This window comes from Mastigoproctus giganteus, chromosome 7, assembly GCF_048544385.1.
Source record: "Mastigoproctus giganteus isolate SK-2022 chromosome 7, ASM4854438v1, whole genome shotgun sequence".
Taxonomy (NCBI): domain Eukaryota; kingdom Metazoa; phylum Arthropoda; class Arachnida; order Uropygi; family Thelyphonidae; genus Mastigoproctus; species Mastigoproctus giganteus.
In genome coordinates, this window is record NC_143581.1 from 152,912,298 (window position 1) to 152,932,142 (window position 19,845).

Sequence of the window (19,845 nt, forward strand, 5' to 3'; positions counted from 1 at the left end):
AATGTGTGGAAAAAATTAGCACTCACCTCATGCCAAATTTTCAGTCAAAATGGCCCGAATGTACCAAATGAAAGAGAAGTCTACTCAGTAATTTCTCAAAAGGTCAGTCATTAATCCAATTGAATGATCGTGCAGATTTCATTGATGATTTGATCACTGTGATGTTGATAGATGACTACTACTTTCTTCTTCAAGTGGAAATTCTCCTTCAAGAAATCTCTTCAGCTGCAGAGATTGCACAAATTGCTTGAACACTTTTTTATATTATGGCATCAGCTCTGTAAACTGTAATGAGCATCTCACATATTTTCGCACTTTCCAAGTTTACAACAAAGTTAATGTTCGAATTGCATCACTTTCAGTACACAATAAAGAAGAAAACAAGTGCTTACTCAAAGCATCTTTCCACTAGACTGATGTATAACAAATTAAAACTTATTGTCTGAATGCTCAAAATAAGTTGTTGTAAGCACTGTTCATAATCTTTTAGCTACCACTATGTGTTCAAAATCATTCACCAAACTTCCTGATCAAACCTTGTATAGCCGAACAGCAGTGAGATTACTGCCAAAAATAAAATCAAAATTTCAGGGTTAAAAAAAAAAAAAAAAAAAAACACACAGTGAAGCACTTTTTTATTAAACTATTTTGATATCTAGATATGTTTCTATACTTAAATTCTGCAAAGGATCCACCCTAGTACTGGAGTTTAATATTCACATGACTTTAATCATTATATTTTCAATCAAACAGTCTTTTTCAGCACATCACTTGACTGCTCATTTAAATCCAATACAGCTACTCCCCGACTTACATAAGGGTTGCATTCCTTGGAACTCTATGTAAGTCGGAATTTCCCTAAATGCTTATGTAGCACTCGCAAATTTGATTGAAGCAAAAAAGAAACGTTCAACGAACACGTAAAGAGAATTATTTATTCAATTTTTTTTATCTCGTGCGCAGGAAAAATTACAAAAGTGTACAAAATTACAAAAATTTCAAATTATAAAATTACAAAAAGAAAGAGGAGACAGTCATAACATCAGCAAGTTTTACCTTTTGAGTATCATTGCCAGAATTAATTCTCTAACTGATAAGCACACAGCTGCAGAAGTTGAGGGATGTGAAGATTTAGAAGGGATTTTTTCCAACACATCACAAAATTTCTCTGCAGCTGCAGCTGCAGAATCGTCACTGGCAACTTCATCACATACTTTAATGTTTTGGAAACCAGCGCAATGCTTGAACCTATTAAACCACCTGTTGCTTGCCACAAACTTGGCTTGGGGTTTCGCCGTATTTATCCTTAATATCTTCATAAATACCTCTTGCTTTTGCTTGAATGACCATTGGACTCAGGGGCACTTGCTTCTGAATCTTATTTTCCATCCATATTATTAATAGCATTTCCATCTTCAATATAGCACCTGAATGCTGTTTTGTGATCACTGTTGATCTTAAATGCATTGATCCTTTAACATATTCTTTTATATGCGCACTGTCCCTTAAAATAGTATTCACTGTTGAAGCAGTGAGATGTAATTCCGTGCAATAGATGACTAACTTTGTCCTGCTTCGTACTTCTTAATTAATCATCTTCATTTCTAAATCAATTTTGTTTCGTTTCCTAGCACTGCCAGCACTTGCACTTTCCATTGGTCCCTTTCCCTTCACCAGTGTAATAAGTAAATAGGAATGAAGAGAAGATTCTGAAATTTATTTATGTTTTTATACGATTGAAGATTTCAGTGAAGGGGAACTCATTTCACCATAATACCCACAGAATTCCAGTTATTGGTATTATCACAACTGCAATAAGATAGAGTTTACTACCTGTTTATAACAAATTGCACTAACAGAAAAGCCCAATAAACCAGAAAGTGCAAATTGTTTTATGGTAGTGACCTCCAGAAATGTGTTTTAGAAAAATATCACAAAGATGTTCAAAATTGATTCTTATAACGGAACATAGAATAACGACGAAAGTGTAGTGCAATTTCCATTATAAAAATGGCCTAAATGGCCTTTTAGACAGATAAATAGCTTAGTTATATCGCAAAAATTTCAACTTTCGAGGTCTTGGAACGAATTACCAAAAAAAAAAAAAAAAAAAATTACAATGTTTTCACGATACCTCCATTTATTTCTATGGGATGCAAAATATGTTTCCACGATTTTTTCAAGTTTGCACCAGCCGGCAAAAACGTATATAAAGTCGAATTTCCGTAAGTCAAGTATTACATAAGCCAAGGAGTGGCTGTATACTGATTTGTTATAACAAGAAGGTGCTAATAGGGTCATGCACTATCACATGAGAGTCCAGTATGAGATCTGAAATAGCCATAATAGAAGTGCCTTGAATCTTTAATAAATAACTAGCCCTTTTGGTGATGTCATTTAATTAAAAATTATATTAGTAATTTTAGGTCAACTTGTGGATAACAAGGTCATTTCTAAAGGGAGCAAATGCCCAAACCTATCACAAGTATTTTTTCTGTCATGCTGTCTGGGCAAGCATATTCTGTAAACAGAATGATAAAAAAAAAAAAAAAACGTGATGAAGATTTTTTTTTTCTTTTTAAATTAAACTATTTCAGCACTTATGCGAAACAGTTTCTGAACTGCAAATGTCATTTCTGAATTTAGTTTATCGACTATTACATTAACAGTCTCACCTCACTTTTTTTTTTTGATAATCTCCACAATTTATGTTACTATTAGAAAATTTCTGCTTCCTGTTGCAATGGTGCATATCAATAAGACACCAGGAGAAAATTTTCAGGTCTCCTCTTCAATATTTGTTACTTGTCCCTTGGAATAAATGGGGAATTGGAGTTGGAATAAATGTAATTAAAGATTTAAACAGATTCACAGCTGAAATTAAATAAATGCTATGTTTTTGAAGATTGATAGGTAGATAGATACTGACTTCACTGACTCTAGATAATATTTTGTTCCACAGAATAGAAATAAATGCTGTTTCAAATATAAGCAGCTTTTGAAGTGGCCTGGCTTCTCCTCTTGCATCTGAATATTCTTTCTCAGATTTCTGAACTCATCTGGAATATTTAAATATTTATGGTTTAAGGCCTCAACACAAGACACCTACCGGTGTCCTCAGTGTGCCTTCAAAATTAGTCTGTTATTGCTGTCATTATTCAGACTGCAGAAATTGTCTCACTTTTATTTTGCAACATTTTTCTTTACATATAAAAAGACTTACAACCATTATAAAAGGTAAAAAAAAAATCTTTTTCTGTCAATAAAGTTTTATTCTACAGAAACTTGAGGACTGTAATCTTAGCTGCACTCATAATACTCTTATTCCATTATATATAAAATATATTTGTTACTTGTTTTAAATGCCTGGTGTGAATATAATTTTATTACTTTGTTATACTGTTGTAAACTAATGATTGTAGCTCACTACCAAAAGCCCAGCAACAATAAAAAAGTTTGTTAATACCAGTGCACAAAAATTACTATATGTTACCCACATGTAACCACAAAAGGCACTGAAGAATAGTCACTTGTGGAAATATAAAAAAAAAATAAAAATAAATAAGTAAAAACATGCATTAGTTAAACAGTTCCTTCATGACAACTTCATTTATGATGTTAATGTAATAAAAATTTATTCCTTCTGTTTAAATGGATCAAAGAACTTTACTTGTTTACTTGCATTTTTTAACCTGTTTACTTGCCTTCTGAATATGTACTCCAATTCACCTGCCTATTAGGGTGTTGTCATAGCTTTGCCATTTACAAAGCTTGATGTTGATACCTTGTGATTTAAGATATTATAAAAAACTTTAATGCAAAATTTTGCCAGTATTACTTTGGGTAGGTATGGAAGTAAGAAATAATTAAACACATACTGCCTTCACAACAATACAGAATAACCAGAAGCAACTGGTCAATGTGGGCAGAGTTTGTAATTGAGTCCAACCTGAGCATTGCATTTAGTAAGTTTTGTTTCAGCAACTATTTTTTGTTATAAGTCTGTTTCCACATGAAATATACTGGTTCATTACCCATGATATGAGAAATATAAGACCCACTGCTTTTTCCTTTATTTCCATAATCTTCCAAAATGTATTGAATTGCACAATCAACTCTATAACCCAAGAAAATTTCCATTATTTGGTGACAAATGAATAACTCTTTCCTTCAAATCCCAAACCCTACTGAGCTAAAAATTTTATCACAACAACCACTCTTTTCAACACTTCTTCCCAAAATCAAATTGCTAAATGGTGTTCCAGTTTACATAAACATTAATATGATAATGAGATAACTATACATTATTGTTTGATGATGAACAAGGTGATTTTTATGTTCTGATTAATTTTCTTCCAATATTTTCCATTTACTGAAGCCAAAGCTGACAAATGACGTCAAAACATTTTCTCTAGACAATTTACAAACAAAGCAATAGACACACCCTGTTAATTCAGAAATGCTTTAGATCAGTATTTATTAACCTGAGTACCACCAGAGATCCATGACCACATAATAATAAAATAAATAAGATTATTTTTATTATTATTATTAAAAAAAAAAAAAAAAAGATAAAAGATAATGATGGTCTGTAAAAAATTCATTCAAATGAAAGGTGATCAAATATATTAAAGAGGTTAGGAATCACTGTTCTGGACATTCATCATATAAAAATAATAATTAAAAGAGTAAATAATTCAGGCTGCTTGAACTTAAAATATTTATCTTCATAGCAAGATATATGAATGCACAACATTACAAAATTAATAGCCCTTTCCTTTAATATTATGCAAAGTATGACATATGGAAAATTACAAAAAAAAAAAAAAAAAAAAAACACAATAAAAAAAAAAAAGATATTCAATAGACATAAAAATTAAGTTTGCAGTTCTCACCTTTTCCTAAATGTGTATTTATACTCATATACCTTGCTGTTCCAGTTAGACTTTTATGCTCTCTGTATGGAATATGTTTATTTGTTTCAGGATTTATATATTCTTTTGCTAGTCCAAAGTCTACAACATGAATAACATTATGTTTTTTTGTTGACTGTCTACCTATAAGGAAGTTCTCTGGCTTTACATCTCTATATATGAGATGTCTGGAATGGACATACTCAATTCGGTGTAACTGTGAAAAAAAAAAAAAAAAAACCTCTTGAGCCTTTCAGCATGAAAAATACTTATTACATTAGTTTATATACAGAAAACTAGCCACTTTAAAAAAATATTTATTCACAAAATTTTAAGAGAATTTATTAAAAAGCTTATTTCTTACTGTTGTTTTAATTTTTTTAAAACTGCAAATGTTATTAGAACACTGGTACAAATGCTGGTATGATTAAAAAATTATTGTTCATTGCTGGCAACAGGAATGGCTGACTTAATTCTCTTGTTCAAAAATAAGTTGATATCCATTTGTCAGATATAATAGAAATGGTCTGCTTCTTACCAGAAAGGTACTAAAAGTTACAATAACATTAAAAACTGCTCAACCTGTCTAATAATCTGCCCAATTCTCCTTTAAATTTATTCAAACTACCCATTTCTGCAGCACCAGGTATTATTTCACTTCAATAATCAATTGCTCTCCACTTGAAAGCAAATTTCTGCACATTCATCATATAACCATCCTTTTTCCAATTTACATTTATGGTCCCTTATGCATGTTATCCAACAGAAAGAGTAAGGATGCTATTAGCATTTAGTTTACTCAATACACTTAAAGCCTTAAGCATTTCAATCAGGTCTCCTTGAAGATGACCAGTTTCCAGATGCTGTAATATTTAGAACTCAACTCTTTCTTTGTAAGAGAAACTGTACCTCTGAGTAATTTTGTTGCTGTTCTACGCACCTATTCCAACAGATCCAAATCCATCCAAAAGTAAGAAATACCACTTTTAACATGGTTCAGAGTACGATTTCTATTATCCAATTCAACTTTCTCACATCATATTGTCCAACATTATCAAAGAAGTGAGATTATATATGTGGTCAGGATACAATAAAAAGTAAATATAGTCAAAATTGATTATAATGAGGATCAAGGGACCGACAAAATTTCTTGTTATAACCAGTACTGGGTACGAGAGTAGCCTGTGCGGACGAGCTCTTTGACGCTCTTGGAACAGAGTAGTTTTTCCTGATTTATTAGCTTAAATTGTCATATTAACTTATTTCTAGAGTAGCTTTATATTCCTAGTTACGATACTTAGTTTAAAGTTTAACTTAGACAGAGATTTTGTAGGTATTACTTAGTATCGGTAACGGTATCAAATCCACGTGTTACAAATTGAACGAGAGGTCTTTTTTTTTTTTTAACCAAATTTAGTTGATTTATTAACCAATTGTTATATTAAATTATCTTCTATAAGTAGATTATAGACCTAGTCAGGATCCTTAGTTTATTCTAAATTGAGATAGCGAGATTTGGAAGCTAATCAATACTTACGAGTCCGTAGAAGTACCGTTTGTGAATTCCCGCCATTTTTACACGATAGCATAACCTTAGTGTAGTATAGTGCATAATATAATATTGTCAATTAATCAGTAAATCTATTAATCTTGATAAACTTTATTGTCAATTAAATTGTACTTTTAACTCTATATATATATATATATATATATATATATATATATATATATATACAATGACTTAATCGTAACAAATAATTAATACATAACTATAGTGGTACACGTGATACGGAAGTTATATAAAGGGAACTCGTAGAAAACACTAGATAGCGAAAAAATAAATATAGCGTTATAACTGTTTTGGGATATAACTTAAGGATTTAATTTTGTTTTGAAATTTTATTGAATTAAATCGGAATCATGACTCAGACCAGAGCAGCAAAGCAAAAGACTCAAGCTAATGGGAGTGCTGTGGTTCAGGGGAGAAATGAGGGGGGCAGTTGCCCTCTGAATCACAGTCTTTTAAAATGCACTGTTTGCTTGATGTTTGCGGAGCAGTCGGGTACGGGACATGATACTGCCAAGGGGGATGTCTTTGTGTGTGCACGATGTAAGGAGTGCAAGGAAATCAGGCGACAACTCAGCGTTGTTATGGGCCTTTATGAGAGCTTGAAGGACAGGGTGGATGCCCTCGAAAGAAATAAATTGAGGGGCCCATCAAGCTCTCAGCCGCCCACATCAACGCCAGAGCTTGCACTTGGTCATCAGGCAACACAGAGGCAGCCCCCTAGGCAGAATGCGCTGGTCCCACAGGAACTAGTAGTTGTTGGTGACTCTATTGTCAGGGAAGCGGGGAACATGCTTTGCAAAAAGGATAGGTGGAATAGGACCAGGGTATGTCTGCCAGGGGCAAAGGTTGCTGACGTTGTAGAGCGGATATCATCTTTTAAGGGCACAAAAGGTGATATAGTTGTACACGTTGGCACTAATGATATTAAGAGTAGGAGACCGGCGGAATTACTTAGCAAGTACAGGTCACTGTTGAAAAAAAGCCGTGAATTAGGGTTGAATTTGAAAGTGTCTGCAATTCTGCCCAGACACGATAGGAGGGAGTATATGATGAGGGCCTTGTCGATCAATTCGGCCCTGGAGGGATTGTGCAAGGCTCAAGGGGTAGAATTTTTTTCAGCCTGGACTGTACTTGTTAACAGGAGAGATTGCTTCTACAGGGATGGGATACACTTAAATAGAAAGGGTGCAAGAATTTTTGCTGATGCTGTCGAGGCAGAGTTAGGTGGGCCAGAAAACTGCTAGTTGGGCGGGGAGGATACAAGGACTAATAGATTAACAGTAGCCACTGGCAGAGGTGGAAGTGATTCTTGCACTGCTTCTATTGAAATGAGCAGAAGCCTGAAAAACAAGATGCAGGATATTTCAGAGACTGCTGGGAGTCATTGCGGTACAAGTAAACACATGGGTTGTGTTAGGGTAGCCAAGAATAGAAACAGGTGCATGTATACCTGCGTGTACACTAATGCTAGGAGTTTGGTAAATAAATTTGATGAATTTGAGGTATTGCTCAAAACATCAAAGGCAGATATTGTTGGGATATCAGAGACGTGGTGTCACACAGATATAAGGAATGCGGAACTGGAATTTGGGGAATACAATGTGTATAGAAAGGATAGACAGGATAGGAGGGGTTATGCTATTAGTTAAGAAACACATAAAGTCCAAGGAAGTGAAGCCAGTCGACATCGATGGACAGGGCAGTGTCGAGTCAGTTTGGTGTGACATAAGCATAGGGAAATCAAAATTGAGAGTAGGAGTGTGCTATAGGCCTAATGACTCTGATGAGTATAATAACATATTGTACAGGGAAATAGAGTGGGCCAGTAAATCAGAGAGTCTTATAATGGGGGATTTTAATTTCCCAGATATTGACTGGAATTTGTGGGTTGGTCACTCGCACACTAGCAAGGCTTTTGTGGATTTATTGGATGATTGTTTTCTACATCAACATGTTCGTGAGGCAACAAGAGGGAGCAATACTCTTGATCTGATTATCAGTAGTGATTCTTCATGCATTAAGAATCTGCAGATAAATGAACCACTAGGTGGCAGTGATCACAGTGTGTTGAAGTGGGATTTACTCAAGGAGGTAACTACCATCAGAGGTAAAGGGAAGGGTTTTTGTTTTCGTAAAGGCGACTATGATGGTCTGAGACAGTATTTAAATTCTATACAGTGGGACCAACTGATGATGTTACCAACAGCAAACTCAAAATGGGAAGCATTCAAGGAACTAATCTTGGAGGCTACCAGGCTTTACATACCAACTAAGAAATATTGTTCAAGGTTTAGGCCTAAATGGTTGTCAGATGAACTAATGAGACATGTGGCAGACAAGAAAAATGCATGGGATACATACAAATTAATGGGTGACATGGAAGCCTATGATAGATATAAGTTGGTCTGTAACCAAGTCACAAAGGAGATTAGGCAGGCAAAGGCAGACTACGAAAAATCCTTGGCAAAGGATGCAAAGAAAAACAGAAAAGAGTTCTTTACCTATTTAAACTCAAGAAGAAAAGGGGTGAATCAGATTGGTCCACTGGATATTGATGGTTCAGCAGTTGAGGATCCTGTTCAGGTGGCTAACAATCTAAACGAGTATTTTGCATCTACATTCACGCATGAGGAGTTATTCAGGAAGGAGAATGATGTAGGTAAAGTAAACATTGGCAGTGAGCTGGATGATTTTGTAATAACTGAGAGGAAAGTGGAGGAGAGATTGTTGAGGATAAACATAAAAAAGGCACCTGGGGTGGATGGGATCTATCCAGTTATATTAAAGGAGGCAGCAAAGGAAGTAAGCAAACCCCTAGCCATAATTATGAGAGCTTCTTTGGACTCAGGGGAGGTACCCATAGACTGGAGATGTGCAAATGTAACCCCAATTCACAAAGCAGGATCAAAGGCTGACACAAGTAATTACAGACCTGTTAGTTTAACTTCTGTTCCAGGTAAATTAATGGAGGTACTGGTTAAAGAAGCACTGCAGGATCATCTAGACAAGAATTCAGTTATAGCTCAGACGCAGCATGGTTTTGTTAAGGGCAGGTCTTGCCTGACCAATTTGATTGGATACTATGATGTAGTCACAAAAGAACTGGATGCAGGGAATAACTTTGATATTATATATTTGGATCTTAGAAAGGCTTTTGATACTGTTGCACATGGAAGACTGCTGCACAAATTGGAGCAGTGTGGCATTGGAGGCAAATTGCTGCTATGGATAAGGGGATGGTTGAGTGGCAGAAAACAGAGAGTGGTAATCAATGGACACTGCTCAACGTGGACTAATGTTATTAGTGGAGTTCCTCAGGGTTCAGTGTTGGGTCCGTTGTTGTTTTCGGTGTTTATGAATGATATTTATAATGGGATATCAAGTTTAGTGTTCAAGTTTGCAGATGATACAAAGGTTGGCAGGGTTGTTAAGGACACCATTGACGCTATGCTGCTGCAACAGGATCTGGAAAGGTTGAACAGATGGGCTGAGAGGTGGCAAATGAAGTTTAACATTGACAAATGTAAAGTACTACATATGGGAAACAGTAACCCCAGAGCAACGTATCAACTCTGCGGTACTACACTGACAGTGGTGGAGAATGAAAAGGACCTGGGGGTAATTGTGCAGGCAGATATGAAGTTCTCTGAGCAGTGCAGACGAGCTGCAAGAGTAGCTCATGGTGTCTTGTCAATGATATACAGGAATTTTTCTAGCAGGGATAAGGAGGTGATTATTCCCTTGTATAAGGCAATGGTTAGGCCACACCTAGAGTACTGTATACAGGCCTGGAGGCCTCATTTCAAGAAGGATGTAGAGCTGCTGGAACGGGTACAGAGAAGGGCAACAGGATTAGTGAATGGAACAAAGGGTTGCTCTTACGAAGAAAGGCTTAAGTTTTGCAAATTACAGAGTCTGGAGACTAGGCACCGGCGAGGTGATTTGATAGAGGTGTATAAGGCTTTGAATGGTTTGAGCATGCTCAATGCCAATGGGATTCTTCATCTTGCTCAGAATAATCAGCTCAGAGGGCATAAATTCAAATTGAGGAAGGACGGATGTCGGATAGATGTGCGGAAATTTGCCTTTGGCCAGCGGGTGGTTGGTTGGTGGAACCGACTTCCATCACTTGTTGTTGAAGTTGATAGCCTAAACAAATTTAAGGTTCAACTGGACAGGTATTTCGAGCGAACGGAGGGGTGAAATGGGAGTGGTGTGTTTTTTTTTTTTTTTTTGGCTGATGCTGAATAAGCTTGCTTTCTTGCATCATATGCTTCTACTAATGCTAATGCTAATTACTCACTATATCAGTGATGAGTGAAATCTACCTCCTATTTTTTTAAATTTTCAATAACTTGATAAAAAGATAGATACAAAAAACAAAAGAAATATTAAAGAGAAAAAAATAATATTAGTATATACCTACATATTATTTGTATTAATAAGCTTGTATTCGGTTTTTAAATCGATCCAGCCAAACTTGTTACACATGAAATTGTTGCACCCAAATTGTTTAGCAAATTTTTCCGCTTGAGCCTTCACAATCGGACCGTCTATTGAAAATCCAGCACTTCTTTGTGCAGCAAACCATTGAAGCAATGCTTCATCGACATTTGTAACTTGGCACTTTCTAAATTATTTTCCGCCGGTTATGTTGTTTTCCAGTGCCGATATGTAAACATGTTTATTCTTCTACAATGTCGATACTGTTGAAGAGGACAAAGAAAACTTGAACATTTTTTTCACCATGTTCTAACTCGCAAATAATTTTGACTTTTTTGCAAATCGAGAGAGGCTTTTCTTTATTAGTAGACATGTTTCCGAAGGAAGGGTTCATTTCTAACTGATTTTACTTTAAAATGACAGTAAAGTGATCTGCACACAAAGTTCTTAAAAGTCCCGTTTCCAAAACTCTTAGAAGTCCAGAAATAAATTTATGGTTCAGTTACAGATTGTTTGTTTTGTTTGTTTTTTTGGTTTTTAGGAGCATTAGCAACTAAGGCCATATTGCTCCGGGGATATGCGGTGGTCATTCCCTGACCTCTCTGCACCCTCCATATTTGGTGGTCACGGGCTGGAACCCCGGTCTAATCAAGAAGCGTGTGCTATGCACTGCTGCTCCTGCCCATCTGGCTATGGAGGCGCCTTACAGATTGTCTTTTATTCACTAAATTCAAGACAATCTGTAAATAGGGTAATGCAACAAGCGGAATGCCAATGCACTATTGTATAGCCTCTGTCCCTGAAAGGAAAACATCATAAACCGGCCACTAGTGCGATGCACATGGTCATAAAAACTAAATCACCCTTTTCATTTTCATCTATTCCAAGGATTGGTTTTTTTTTGACTACCCATGCAATTAAGAATGTTTGCATAGTTACCAAAATTTGTATGGTATATCCATGTAGTACGCTCGTTATAGCAGTGAATGATTGTATGGGAATACGCGTAAATTAAAATCATTATAGCTTTTTGCTCATTACAGCCACGATCTCATTATAACTAAGTTTAACTGTATAAAATTAATTTAATTACGAAAAGTATAAGAACTCACATCCTTTCCTGTGTTTCCTGGCTACCAGAGTCAAAAACCTCTAATAAATGCAATGGTCTTAAAGTCTACAGTATAACAAATTTTGTTTCTATGAAATGAATACCTAAGCACTTATGGAAACAAATTTTGTTCTGCTGCAAAATATCTATTTAAATACCATTTATCATGTAGTTTAAATTCAGCTGGACTAAAAACATTAGAGATGAGAAAATACTTGAGCAGATGGCAGTGTCAGAGAGTAGATGCACTTTTTGACACTCATGGATTGTGCCAGGTTTGGATTAAAACTTAATTAGTAGCTTAATTTCTGTAAATTTACTATAGGTTCTAATAGAGTGTTTGGGGTTTTCATAAAAAAAAAAAAATTCTAAATTTAATTTCATAAATTTGAGAAGCTTTTCCTATAATTTTTTTAAACCTAATTCTTACTTTTTGTAAAGTTAATTCTTGTAACACATTTTATTTTCTGTAAGTTTAAATTCTTGAATTTCGATAGAAGGTTATTTATTTTTATCTGTTTAATTTATGTAATATATTTTTAAATTTCACGATTGAAATATTTTGTAAAGTTTATTCTGTATTAAATTCTTATTTTAATAGTGGCTGCTACAAGATCTACTTTGAATAATTCATACAGGATATCATGACTCAGACAGGAACAGCAGTGAACAGATAAATCTACCAAGAAAGTAAGGGATCTTTCTGCAAATAAAACTGAATCACTGAAAAAATAAGGGGGCGCCCCAGAGATAGATAAAGCTGTGGACTCGTAATGGGTTGAAGCATATGGTGACCTGCTATGCTAGATGATGTACTACCAATTCAGCCCTCTGAGAAGAAGGATCAAACAAACTACTCTGGCTCAAAAGGGCATATTTTTATCATGGGACTCTATTGTCAGGAAATAGGCAACATTTTTTGGAATAAAGACAGGTAGGTTTGAACCAGCATATCTTTCAGAGGGAAACTAACCACACAGAAAAAATTGTTCCAGTGGTGAGGCCTGCTTGCATTTGCTCCACTCAACGAGAGCAAACTTAAATCACCATAAGCAGGCATCCACATCTGCTTATCCTGCATATAGAAGATCTTATCAGGCTCTTCACAATTTTCTGCTCTAGAGGAGAGTCGTGCATCAGGTCAGGTACCCGTGGGTTGGGTTATGGGTAGGTTCTCAGGTAATTTTGTGGTTTGCGAGTTAGTCAGGTGTAGTTCCAGTTTCTCTAAATAATTCATTGTCATATGACACAGAAAGACCATAATTAAAAGGTTTAACAGAAAGAAAAGAGGGATGGCAGATGATTAATTTGATGTGGAAGATCCAGGCAATGAAAATGTTGAACCTCCACCTGATGAAATGTAAAATTATATCACAATGAAATTTCACAAACCAATTTCTGATGATGAAGATTTTTAGTTACTGAGGTGATGACAGAAAAACAAAAGATATTTCTTTTTTCCAAATATTTCAGCTGTGGCCTGTTTTATTCTTGTCATCCCTTCCAGTAATGTAGCCAGTGAAAGAGATTTTTCTGCAGCTGGATTTTGAATCCAAGAAAAAAGAATGCAGCTGAACCTAGAAACCATTGATGATTGTTCTCTTTCTGTATAGCAGAAATGTGTAAAATTAATTACGTTATGAATACATTTCCATTATATTTTTTCTATTTAATTTTTTTTTAATTTTCACATATTAATATGCAATTAAAAATATTTATACTGTCAATGATTCATTTTTGTTATTATTGATGTGTAAGAAATTTAAGACAACTTTTATATATTCTTTTTCTGTTTTGTGTGTCTGGTTCACATCTATTTATTACAATGGCAAAACAACTGCAGGGCATTTAACTCAGTGGCAGTCATTTTGCCTTCCTGTTAATGTGAAGCCAACATCTGCTTAACTTGAATCAATAACTATACCACCTTTTGCATCAGACAATTTTGGGAAACACTGTGTATTTTGGAAGGTGTTACCTTGAGGATCCAAAGTTAAACAGATTGTTTGAACACTCCCAGTTTGATATGGAGTAGTAGAAGCAAGACTGTTTTTTTGGAACCAAGAAGTTTGCTGACGAGAACAGTCTGCTGACGAGGCTACTAGTGACGGTCGTGTTCAAAGCCGCTAAGTGGATTTTTCATATTTATTGATTTGAAATTATTGTTTTTCTAAAACTTTTGATTTAAATTTAGTAGTATAACATTATTTTGTGTCTTTTTGATTAATTTGGTGTATTTATTCTTTACTCGGCCTTGTAAAAATATCGGTAAGGGTTTCCATGTGTTCGTAACTACCGTTAGTAACTTTCCCGCCATTGTGATACCGTACTAGATATACCGTAGGTTATATACCGTACTAGATAGCGTTAGTTGAACTTCGTTAGCAGTTAAATTGTACGTTTAAATAAATACATATAACGACTTAGATTACAAACGTAATATAATTAATAACATAACATAATAAATTAATAGAATCATGACTCAGACCAGAGCAGCAAAGCAAAAGGCTCAAGCTAATGGAAGTGCTGTGGCGCAGAGCAGAACTGAGGGGGGCAGTTGCCCTCTAACTCACAGCCTTATAAAATGCACTGTTTGCTTGATGTTTGCAGAGCAATCGGGTATGGGACATGATACTGCCAAGGGGGATGTCTTTGTGTGTGCGCGATGCAAGGAGTGTATCGATATCAGGCAACAACTCGGCGTTCTTGTGGGCCTATATGAGAGCTTGAAGGACAGGGTGGATGCCCTCGAAGAAACTAAATTGAGGGGCCCATCAAGCTCTCAGCTGCCCACATCAACGCCAGAGCTTGCACTTGGGCATCGCGTGACACAGAGACAACCCCTAAGGCAGAATGCGCTGGTCCCACAGGAACTAGTAGTTGTTGGTGACTCTATTGTCAGGGAAACGGGGAACATGCTTTGTAAAAGAGATAGGTGGAACAGGACCAGGGTATGTCTGCCAGGGGCAAAGGTTGATGACGTTGTAGAGCGAATATCATCTTTTAAGGGCACAAAAGGTGATATAGTTGTACACGTTGGTACTAATAATATTAAGAGTAGGAGACCGGCAGAATTACTTAACAAGTACAGGTCACTGTTGAACAAAAGCCGAGAATTAGGGTTGAATTTGAAAGTGTCTGCAATTCTGCCCAGACACGATAGGAGGGAGTATATGATGAGAGCCTTGTCGATCAATTCGGCCCTGGAAAGATTGTGCAAGGCTCAAGGGGTAGAATTTTTTTCAGCCTGGACTGTACTTGTTAACAGGAGAGATTGCTTCTACAGGGATGGGATACACTTAAATAGAAAGGGTGCAAGAATATTTGCTGATGCTATCGAGGCAGTGTTAGGTGGGTCGGAAAACTGCTAGCTTGGGGGGAGACAAAGACCAATAGATTGACAGTAGCCACTGGCAGAGGTGAAAGAGATTCTTGCACTGCTTCTATTAGAATGAGCAGAAGCCTGAAAAACAAGATGCATGGTATTTCAGAGACTGCTGGGAGCCATTGCGGTACAAGTAAACACATGGGTTGTGTTAGGGTAGCTAAGAATAGAAACAGGTGCAGGTATACTTGCGTGTACACCAATGCTAGGAGTTTAGTAAATAAATTTGATGAATTTGAGGTATTGCTCAAAACATCGAAGGCAGATATTGTTGGGATATCAGAGACGTGGTGTCACACAGATATAAGGGATGCAGAACTGCAATTTGGGGAGTACAACGTCTACAGAAAGGATAGACAGGATAGGAAGGGAGGAGGGGTTATGTTATTAGTTAAGAAACACATAAAAACCAAGGAAGTGAAGCCAGTCGACATCGCTGGACAGTGCAGTGTGGAGTCAGTTTGGTGTGACATAAACATTGGGAGATCAAAATTGAGAGTAGGAGTGTGCTATAGGCCTAATGACTCTGATGAGTATAATAAGGAACTGTACAGGGAAATAGAGTGGGCCAGTAAATCAGAGTGTCTTATAATGGGAGATTTTAATTTCCCAGATATTGACTGGAATTTGGGGGCTGGTTACTCACACACTAGCAGGACTTTTGTGGATTTATTGGATGATTGTTTTCTACATCAGCATGTTCGGGAGGCAACTAGAGGGAGTAATACTCTTGATTTGATTATCAGCAGTGATTCTTCATGCATTAAGAATCTGCAGATAAATGAACCACTAGGTGGCAGTGATCACAGTGTGCTGAAGTGGGATTTACTCAAAGAGGTAACTACCATTAGGGGTAAAGGGAAGGGTTATTGCTTCCGTAAAGGCGACTACAATGGACTGAGACAGTATTTAAATTCTATACAGTGGGACCAACTGATGATGTTACCAACAGCAAATTCAAAATGGGAAGCATTCAAAGAACTTATCTTGGAAGCTACTAGGCTTTACATACCAACTAAGAAATATTGTTCAAGGTTTAGGCCAAAATGGATGTCGGATGAACTAATGAGGCATATGGCAGAGAAGAAAAATGCATGGGATACATACAAATTAACACATGACACAGAAGCCTATGATAGATACAAGTTGATATGCAACCAAGTTACAAAGGAGGTTAGGCAGGCGAAGGCAGATTACGAGAAATCCTTGGCAAGGGATGCAAAGAAAAACAGAAAAGAGTTCTTTACTTATGTAAACTCTAGAAGGAAGGGGGTGAATCAGATTGGTCCACTTGATATTGATGGGTCAAGTGTTGATGATCCTGCTCAGGTAGCTAACAAACTAAATGAATATTTTGCATCGACATTCACACATGAGGAGTTATTCAGCGAGGGGAATGCCAGAGGTGTATTCAACTCTAGCAGTAAGCTACAGAATCTTGAAATAACTGGGAGTAAAGTGGAGGAGAAACTGTTGAAGATAAACACAAGAAAGGCACCCGGGGTGGATGGGATCTATCCAGTTATATTAAAGGAGGCAGCAAAGGAAGTAAGCAAACCCTTAGCCATAATTATGAGAGCTTCCTTGGACTCAGGGGAGGTACCCATAGACTGGAAATGTGCAAATGTGACCCCAATTCACAAAGGAGGATCAAAGGCTGACACAAGTAATTATAGACCTGTGAGCTTAACTTCTGTTCCAGGAAAATTAATGGAGGCACTGGTTAAAGAAGCACTGCAGGATCATTTAGATAAGACTTCAGTTATAGCTCAGACACAGCATGGTTTTGTTAAGGGGAAGTCTTGCCTGACCAACTTGATTGGATACTATGATGCAGTCACAAAAGAACTGGATGCAGGGAATAACTTTGATATTATATACTTGGATCTTAGAAAGGCTTTTGATACTGTTGCACATGGAAGACTGCTACACAAATTGGAGCAGTGTGACATTGGAGGCAAATTGCTGCTATGGATAAAGGGGTGGTTGAGGGGGAGAAGACAGAGAGTGGTAATCAATGGACACTGCTCATCGTGGACTGATGTTATTAGTGGAGTCCCTCAGGGCTCAGTGTTGGGTCCATTATTGTTTTCTGTATTTATAAATGATATTGATGATGGTATATCGGGCTTAATGTCCAAGTTTGCAGACGATACAAAGGTTGGCAGGGTTGTCAAGGACACTACTGACACTATGCTGCTGCAACAGGATCTGGAAAGGTTGAGCAGATGGGCTGAGAGGTGGCAAATGAAGTTTAACATTGATAAATGTAAAGTACTACACATGGGAAACAGCAACCCCAGAGCAACGTATCAACTCTGTGGTACTACACTGACAGTGGTAGAGAATGAAAGGGACTTGGGGGTGGTTGTGCAGGCAGATATGAAGTTCTCTGAGCAGTGCAGAAGGGCTGCAAGAGTAGCTCATGGAGTATTGTCAATGATATACAGGAATTTTTCCAGCAGGGATAAGGAGGTGATTATTCCATTGTATAAGGCGATGGTCAGGCCACACCTAGAGTACTGTATACAGGTCTGGAGGCCTCATTTCAAGAAGGATGTAGAGCTGCTGGAACGAGTACAGAGAAGGGCAACAAGATTAGTGAATGGAACAAAGGGGTGCTCTTACGAAGAAAGGCTTAAGTTTTGCAAATTACAGTGTCTGGAGACTAGGCACCAGCGAGGTGATCTGATAGAGGTGTATAAAGCCTTGAATGGTTTAAGCATGCTCAATGCTGATGGGATTCTTCCTCTAGCTCAGAAAAATCACCTGAGAGGGCATAAATTCAAATTGAGGAAAGACAGATGTAGGATAGACGTGCGGAAATTTGCCTTTAGCCAGCGGGTGGTTGGTTGGTGGAACAGACTTCCATCCCTTGTGGTGGAGGTTGATAGCCTAAATAAGTTTAAGGCTCAGCTGGACAGGTATTTTGAACGAACAGAGGGGTGAAGTGGAAGTGGATTTTTTTTTTTTTTTTTTTTGGCTGATGCTGCATAAGCTTGCTTTCTTGCATCAAATGCCTCTACTAATGCTAATGCTAGTTGTTTAATACATTGTGTGCACCAAGCTGCAACTCAATTATGTGGATTAGTCTCTTCTTCTGGAGTGTTGATCTTTTGACCCATAGACAGAGGAAACAAAGGGACTCAGTGAAACCATCTTAAAAACCTAGAAGGAACCCCAGAATCTTGAAATCCCACAGACAACCCCAACCCATTTATACTGGTTATACTTGATCTTCTTTAACACGTTTCACATTTCCACAGTCTTCTTTAACAAGAACAGAGAAGAGTGTGCAACAGGCAATGATGGGTTCACACTCCCATTATGAAGCTGTGAAGCAATGGCAATATACACCATCTATCAAAAGATTTCAAACTTTTACTTGTACTGACTATGAAAAGATTCCACTCCTCTGGATTGTAACTAATACTGGTTATATTTGATCACTAAATGAACACTACAGCACAGGGCTTCTGGTACAGTGTAAAAACTTGCATATACGTGGCATATCTTTGTGTGTATATGGAAGTCCTGCAGATTCAATTTTTTTAAACAAGATGCTTGGAGCTCTGCAATGGATTTGATTAGATCCAAGTCCCTCACTAAATAATCCAAATCTTGTTCATTAGAGAAATGTGGTGCTTTACTCGAATAGACTTCTGAGGTGTAATCCCAATTACCCTATTCACCAGATTCATCATCATCCAATTCTGAAGATTGTTCTCTGGAAAGTTGCTTGGTAATTGGCAGGTCTTTAATGTGACACCAGAACAATAGAGATTGGTATGTTGGGATATAGTGGAGCTTTTCAATTCACAAACTTTTTAAACTCTGATATATCCATTATACAAAAGCAGCATCATCATCAACAGGGTTTGTGGGAAATATCATATTTAAGGTACATAAAAGGCATACATTTATAACATTATAAAACTATCTCTCTAATACTGGGTGTATTACTGAGTGCATACTCATTCCTGCAATCACAGCAGAAATTGAGTTATCCACAGCTTGTCATAATTGCACATAAACATTCCAAAACAGGCTTCATATGCAGTGAAAAATTTAATGTTACCAATGACATTATGCTTCACCTGCTTCAGACCATTGTAATATCCACAAACACTGCAGAATGATTCTGGAGATAACTTACACCTTCATTTGGTAGCCATAACAAACATGCAAAATAAAAAAATATATAATTTAGTATAAAAATACTACAGGTTCTTATATATATCACAATACTGATATGCACTTATATAACATATAAATCACAAAACATTAAAAATTTAATTACATGAAAATATTTCTCATCTTTCTTGAAGGGATACTTGAACAACCAGTTGTCAGATAATCTACAAGCTAAGTTTAATCTCTAGCATCTGGGAAATAAATCTTATCCTCATATTTATTCAACAGT

The 19,845-nt window shown here is 36.6% G+C and overlaps 1 protein-coding gene across 2 annotated transcripts in view; it reads right to left on the reverse strand.

Annotated features, from left to right (window-relative positions):
* LOC150083266 (casein kinase I-like) overlaps nt 1-19,845 on the reverse strand; it is a 261,891-nt gene that overhangs the window by 161,820 nt on the left and 80,226 nt on the right. For both annotated transcript variants that reach the window (XM_090377138.1, XM_090377136.1), the window contains exon 5: nt 4,896-5,130. In XM_090377138.1, the coding sequence (XP_090233264.1) occupies nt 4,896-5,130 (235 nt within the window). The remainder of the gene's footprint in view (nt 1-4,895; nt 5,131-19,845) is intronic.